We start from the raw sequence: 7,812 nt of genomic DNA, 5'->3' as shown, positions 1-7,812 counted from the left end.
ACAGACTAATTTGATCCACCTTTGGACATGCATTATGGAGTTTCGCCGAGAGAATATATATATATATATATATATATATATTCATGTTTTTGAATACATATGAACAAGCTGCCTTGTTTCAGCAACAGGTTATTGTGCGTGATTCAGGAGTGTTGTAGTACTGCGCTTCAACAAGGCAAACAACTAGACCGCTACGGCCAACACACCATGATGCTGAGAGACAGTGTCTCTCAGGGGGAAAAACATGGTATTTTGCACTTAATGCAAAAACAGTAACAAAATAACAAGAGACTTTCTGCAGACTTGCTTCTGACCATTTGGTGTGGAGATAAAATTGAAAAAAAAACAAAAAAAAAAAACAAAGCACCATCCAGTTTAGCATGTTCTGATTTCACAAATGTGACCGACTACGACAAAGAGCTACAATACAATTTTATCTTATAACAATTGTACGCTTTTTTTGATACAACTTGGACCAAACAAAAATGAAAAAAGGTGAAGCAGTGCTTAATATTTATGAGGCACTTGGAAAGTGCAGCTGTCCTGTTTGCCGTGGAGTGGAAATAAGGAATGTGTTGTAATGGTTCTTTATAAATACACCACGACATAAAACAAACAAACACCATTGTGTTTCTTCCGCATCCATAAAATACAGGCCTCAGAAAGCTAACAAAATAAATAAAAAGTTCCGATATTAAGAACTATAAACATTATTCATGAAAACTTAATTACACGTTCACCACATGTAGAAAAGAGATTTTGGAGATATGTGGTTAATGGTGATGTTTGTGGAGTGAAAGAGGAAGAAGATGACATTCTTCTTCTAAAAAAAAAAAAAAAAAAAAAAAAAAAAAAAAAATATATATATATATATATATAGTATATATATATATATATATACACACACAACACATATATATATATACATATATATACACACACACATATATATATAATATTTATATATATATATTATATATCATTACTATGTCCCTTCAGAGAATACCCTGGTTGTGCAACATCATCCTAACTCAAAAACACAGACTTCAGTAAATGAGCAATAGGAAGAGCCATTCACTGCCACACCTCTACCTCACTGACTTCCATGTGAGTCAATAACTGATATATTTCCTCAACAGTGGAAAAACAAGTTGAGCTCACACACCTTTAGGTTGGAGCTTTTTTTCATCAGTCTAAGTGTGGGTTGCTCCAACACATTTTCCTTTACAGCGGTCCAGGTCCTGGCTCTTGTTCCAGCTGCTGCTTTGTCAGGAAGTACTTAAAGAACTCGTACACTGACCAGGCAATTGCGGTCGAGGGCATTTGGTATATAACCCTTGCTTGGACCCCTTTGAAGAAGGCTGCTATACCACCAAGCCGGTACACAGTCCTGAAGGCATTAGCCATTCCTGTTAAGTGGCCGCTGATGTTCATGGAGTTGAGCGCTACATTCTCTTGTGTGTTGAGCAGCGTTTTACAGACGTCAAGTGGAGTTGTTATTGCTGCGGAAACGGCTCCCGCTACTGCTCCCGACACTATGTGGCTGCCGGGGTGGTAATGTCTGTGGGGGTTTAAATGCTCCTGCATCAGCTCGTAGGTGATGAAGTGAACAGCCTGGAAGGGGATGTTCATGGTCAGCTGCGTGCTGTAGCTGCGGTAGAACGCTCCAACACCCTCAGTACGCGTTATTGTTCGAACACAATCCAAAAGTCCTCGATATGGAGAGTTGTACATTTGCATCCTTTGCTTTACCACTGAGTGATGGAGGGAAACAGAGATCCATGTTAGCATGTTTTATTACATGCATTACATATGTTATCAATGCTAATTATCATCGTCATTCTACCTGACACGTGAAACAAGAAGAGATGAAAATGCACAACTTCATTAATAATAATACTGTGCTGACCAGTACAACCCAAGAAGATTTTTCATATCTGCTGTGTTAAGAAGGACAGAGGTGGCAACCAGCCCCAAGCCCTCTGTGGGAGGTAACCGTGCAGCGTTTCAGTCACAGGTGCACAGATTCACACCCAGAACCTTCTTGCTGAGAGGCGACAGTGCTAACCACTGCACCACCTTTGTAGAAGCATTTTTCTTACCTTCTGCTGGGTTCATGACTGCATCATGGAGAACAGTGGCCACACTACCTGCCATGCCTGTTAAAATATAAACAGCTCTTGTCAAGTCTAAACCAGTGACTACATTTACAAGAATCTTAACCACTTTTTTCTTGGCGTTAACATGGTAAAAAAAACAACAACACAGGTTTGTACCCATACATCCCAGATAGCATGTTTCAATTTTTCAGTTTGGGATAAGACTTTGTCCTTGTCACTACAAACAGGATATGGCATTAACTTGATTTATCCAAACTACACTCCTCCAGGCCATGTTGCTTAGCCTAGTGTAAAACAGTATGAAAATGAAGTGATTTGTGTTGAGTCGTGGGAACTCATACCATTGGCTAAATGGCTGTTGCCTCCACTCTGAATGACGTCACTTAGTGAGCGTTTGACCCGCTCATAGCAGGCGAAGTAGAGTGCATGCGCAGGTCCCGCTCCCATCATGGTGATGTTGAGGCCCCTCAGCGGTCTGAAGATCCCCTCTGTCTGGATGATCCTTTTCAGAGCCTCATACACACTCCTGTACTGTGCATTTGGGTCTGGCTGCAGGCTCTGCATCCGTGTCTGGACAAACAAAGACATATATTTAAAACAGTGCATATCATTTGCTCCAGTTAGATTTGATAACAGTTACAGCACCCTAAGTGGTAAAGTTGGGGCTCTGTATGAATGTGACTGTGAGTGGCTTTAAAGTGGGCACCTGGTATAAGCCCAATCATGATTTCTTGGTTCATTGTTCCTTTTAAAGCTGTCACATTGTTCGGACAGTAAGTGCTCTTGGCAGCAGTGAGATCCCGTCTGAGTGATGTGTGTCTTCCGAGGCTGGTGTGGGAGGCAGTGGCAGCTCTTTGTTTTACTCCACCATGCCAAGTTATCTGGCCAGCACAAAGCATGTTTTTTATTTGTGAGGAGATCTGCGGCTGACTCAGGAGTAGGCCAAGTCTATCTTCCTCACCATGTTCCCCTGTGTTTCCTTCCTTTGGTTTGACAATTAAGTATCAATTACATTTCCGTTTGATACAGATTCAGGAACCTGGGGCACACAAAAGCTGGTAGCATAGTTTACATTTTAGGTTTTTGTGGCTGAATTCAGCACTACAAATTGCACTGTTCTGTTGAAGACTGAGGCATTAATATGAATCTTATATTCAAGCCTATCACTGAGGTTCTCCACAGATGAAACTGATTAAAAATGAAAGTCCCAGTTTGCTCTACAGCTAATCTGAACCTTAAATTATGCTGGGGACAAAGTAACCAGGAGACAGTTCCAACTGTGTCATTAGACTATGCTCTTTTTCAGTGAGTAGTCAGTGTCTGATGATAAAAGAAATCTCAAGCACTTAAAACCATAACACAGGTACTTCTTCAGTAACCAAAAGCCAGAGACTATACTCAAGAGTTTAACCATACAAAATAAAAGAAACTTATGAGAATGAACAAATTACCTCTGCGCATGGCACATTGCTTCTTGCTCTTGCAGAGAGCGCTAAGTTCATCTTTCAACTGTAAAATGACTATTGGCTGACATGTCATTATGTTTTGTTTTTGTTTTTTTTAATTTGGCATCCAATCAGCTTTAAAATATGGATGTGAAAGCTTTGTTTTAGCTGTGCACTGAACAAAAGAGTATAAGCAACTGTTAAGATGGGAGTTGAAAACGAAGTCCAGTGCATTCAGCACTAACTTTAGGACAAGAATATAGATTAGATTATCATTCGTTTTTCAAATGATGATTTAAAAATAAATTTGTCATCCAGTTTTTACAGTGTTATTTGTCTTAAAAAGTCACTTTCACATTCAGTTTTACACATTTTTACATTATTTATAATGTGGAAGAGGTAGTAATAGTATAGTAAAGCAAGTTAAACATGCACTGTATAGAATTACATTATATACATATGCTATTAACATCACTATCACAATCTTCTGACTGAAAAGAGAACACTCTCACCTATTACATTACCCTGTGTCCTATCTTTCTAATTCAGCTTTGAAGGTTGTGGTTCTATGGCCGTTTACTAATCAACACCACAGAGGAGCACTTGCATACACACACCCTTCAGTGTGCACAATACCGATAAGGTCCCCCTCCTACCATTAGCACAGGCTACTCCCTGAGTCCGAGCTGTGTCTTGTTCTTTACTGGGAGGCTGAAATATGCAGCAAGTGGACTGTTACCACTACCCAATGAACTCTGAAATGCAAAGTAAATACACCAACTCTTATTAAAAACAGACACACTTCACTACTTCTTCACACACGGACTAATTTATAATGCATTCAGAAAGAGTTCAGACTCCTTCACTTTTTTCACATTTTATGTTGCAGCCTTATGCTGAAATAAAATAATAATAAAACCCGATAATGACAAAGTGAAAACAGAATGTTAGAAAAATTATCAAAAATGAAAAACTGAAATATCACATTGACTTACGTATTCAGACCCTTTGCTATGACCCTTGAAATTTAGCTCAGCTGCCTCCCATTTCTCTAGATCATCTTTTAGATGCTACACCTTGATTGGAGTCCACCTGTGGTAAATTCAATTAATTGGACATGATTTGGAAAGGGACACACCTGTCTATATTAGGTCTCACAGGTGACAATGCATATCAGTGCAAAACCAGCCCATAAGGTCAAAGGAACTGCCCGCAGAGCTCAGAGACAGGATTGTTCGAGGCACAGATCTATTGAAAGCTACAAAAAGAAATGTAACTGCATTGAAGGTTCACCAAGAGCACAGTGGCCTCTATTATTCTTAAATGGAAGAAGCCTGGAACAACCAGGTCTTTTCCTAGAGCTGGCTACCCAGCCAAACTGAGTAATGGAGGGCAGAAGGGCCGTAGTAAGAAAAGTGACCAAGAACCTGATGGTCACACAGCTCCAGAGATCCTGTGTGGAAATGGGAGATCTCAAAGATGATCCAGAGAAATGGGAGACACCTGAGCTAACTAAAGTGTCATGGCAAAGAGTCTATTGTGGCAAAGAGTAGATTGATGAGTGGAAAAAAATGTTTTTTTATTTTAGCAAAGACTGCATAACAAAATGTGACAAAGTGAAAGGGTCTGAAAACTTTGTGAATGCAGTGTAGGATCTGCCTTACATGCCTGATTTTCTATCCTGTACATTGCAATTGGTATATAAATGGGGAAAAATAGGAACAATGATAAAGTCTTTCATCAGTTTAGTTTCACTGAAATTTCAAAACAGTCTCAGTTTCAATTCCAACACACGCACTGAACAAACTAAATGGGCACCACAAACAACAGCAGAAGGGTGCTTGTGAAAACTTAGAAACTTCAAGAGGAAATGGCAACAGTGGTTTGTGTAATAAAGGCCCAGTGGGTTCATTGGAAAGATGTCAAGACTATGACACTGACCCGAAGAGGACATAATAACTTTACTTTTTTTCTTGCAGTACGTCTACAGTTGTCTGTGCCACCTCAAGATTATTGTTAGGATAGAGCAGCACGCCGAATTATCAAAACAACACTACATTGTTAGAAAACAATAGCTGAGCAGAAGAAAGAGGATTGCAGGGGTAAGGGTCACAATCAACCCAACAGTTTGCGATTTGCTTTGCAGACACAAGCCAATTTTTAACAAGCTTGAAAAAAACATTTTCATTTAGTTACTTAACTTCAAGCTTTGACTTCATGATGGCATTCATTAGTGAACAAATTGGGGGTCTACAAAGTTCTGAAGTCAGGAGGGGTTCCTCTGTTCTTGCCCATTATTAAAGCTGGTCCAACAATTTAAAATTTTAAATCATGATCTGTGCACCTCTGTGAAAAACACTCTACTTTACTTTTTTTCTTGCAGTACGTCTACAGTAACATGCATATGGGCAGTGACATGTGTTTGCAACTTGATATGCAGATCTTATGTCAGAACTGTCTTTTTGCTCAAATTTGCTCTTCTTTGTTACTAATGTTAGTGTAACTGACTTGAAAAGATTTTAGTATGTTCATTGTTTTCCTACTTGCAAAATATTAAGCAACTGCAAAACATTAGAAGGAAGAAGAAAAGGTTCCTCAATGATGAATCTAAATCACTTGTTGTTTGTGCTGTATATTAGTGCTATAGTTAACATTATTTTTGATTGTAGATTGTTCTGCAGATTATTTTCTTGTACATCAACTAATCCCTGTATCAAAAAATAATTAAAAAAGCTCATAGCAAATTCTGAGAGCCAAAGGTAATGTCTTCAAATGTTTTGCTCAGTCGAATGTTGACTGTCTGACTAACCGTCCAAAACCCAAAGATATTAAGTTTAATCTTTTTTAATGAGAAACTACTGCAGATTAATTTTCTTTTAATTAACTAGCCCCATAACTTATACTGTACATTTTCTATGTTTGATTTTTTTTTTGTACATAACAATAATTACATCCTTTTTATGAGCACTACCCCATTGGTTTATTGTCCATTCTGCACATTAATTTATCTTTACATGTATTTACTGTATATGCATTTGCAGTGTCTGGTTAGATGCTGAACTGCAATTTGTTCGGCTGGTATGTACTGGTGAGCAAAGACAAAGTTAAAACTAATCTCATAAATATAACATGATCAGGAGTAATTTAAATTTATAGTTGATTTATAAGTGCGATCCTGTGAATTTAAAGTAATGGGTCTCTACTGAACGGGGACACAGTTGACATTTGTTAACAAGTGAGTGCATCAATGAGTGGTCTCAAAAGTACTTTATAACTGTACTACAGAGTTTAGTGACACTGTAAAAAGTTACTGTTTACACGTTAAGAGTGTCGGTTTGGTTGTGGTAATATGACTAGTTTTAAGTTTCAAGGCATTTTGACAAATTACAGCGAAGCACTTGACCTTCACATACACTAAGTCAGTAATAGGACAAGGCTGGATAACTCATTTCGTTTCACTGTATGACAAAAAACCTGTGACTGAGAAAAGACTCTGTGATAGTATGGAAACTTGTTTTTACACAGCAACATGAGCTCATGATTAAAAAGCCGATAACTTTGTTCTAGCCTTGTTAAGTAATGTGTACCTCATTTAGGTTACAGTGAGCATTCGGCAAGCCTGCTATGTTAGCAAAGTTAATAGTTATATCTAGAAAATACGAAAAATAGTAAAACTGTTACTATGTCCTCGGTTTAGCAAGCACGTGACATTTTAATTCCGTTTTAATTTATGCAAACCGGCTTTATCAGTTCGTTAAGTTAAGTCTACTGGCAACAAGCAGGTTGTCGTGTTTAAATTAGCTAACACTGAGGCTAACTATGGATGGGCAGCTTGAACATTTTAAAGCTAACCCTCGTTAGCAGGCGATAGCAGACTGTCTGCACAGTTAGCAGCGCTGTGTAGCTCGTTAGTGAATGAGCTGTGGTGGTAAAACAAGTGAGATTTACTGCTGAGCCGCGGCCGTGTGCGTTACCTTGACAGAGTCCACAGGGTACATCACCGTGTGCTCCAGTATGCCAGCCACGGCTCCCGCTGTCATGTGGGTCGCCACTGAGACATGAGGTGGCAAGCTCTCGTAGTCACCGTCACTGTTAAAAGGCTCATCGTCTTTGCTTTTGATTTGAGACATCTCCAGTGTTGCCACCACACTGTCAGAGGTCAACTCCATGCGTGGTGGGCTCCCAGAGTGGGTCTTCTGTGCAAGATAACACTCAGAGAAGTGTTGGCGGCGTGGACAACCACAACA

At 39.1% G+C, this 7,812-nt stretch overlaps 1 protein-coding gene across 1 annotated transcript; it reads right to left on the bottom strand.

Annotated features, from left to right (window-relative positions):
• Positions 1-998: 998 nt before the first annotated feature.
• On the bottom strand, positions 999-7,812 carry LOC111230415 (mitoferrin-1-like). The gene is made up of 4 exons (XM_022757155.1): positions 7,540-7,812; positions 2,462-2,690; positions 2,103-2,159; positions 999-1,754 (listed from the first exon to the last, which is right to left on the bottom strand). The coding sequence occupies exons 1-4, from the start codon at positions 7,732-7,734 to the stop codon at positions 1,225-1,227; spliced, it is 1,011 nt and encodes a 336-aa protein (XP_022612876.1). The 5' UTR covers positions 7,735-7,812; the 3' UTR covers positions 999-1,224.

The sequence above is a fragment of the Seriola dumerili genome, unplaced genomic scaffold (assembly GCF_002260705.1).
Source record: "Seriola dumerili isolate Sdu_G_001 unplaced genomic scaffold, Sdu_1.0 BDQW01000017.1, whole genome shotgun sequence".
NCBI lineage: Eukaryota > Metazoa > Chordata > Actinopteri > Carangiformes > Carangidae > Seriola > Seriola dumerili.
This window is presented reverse-complemented; position numbering and strand designations above follow the sequence as displayed.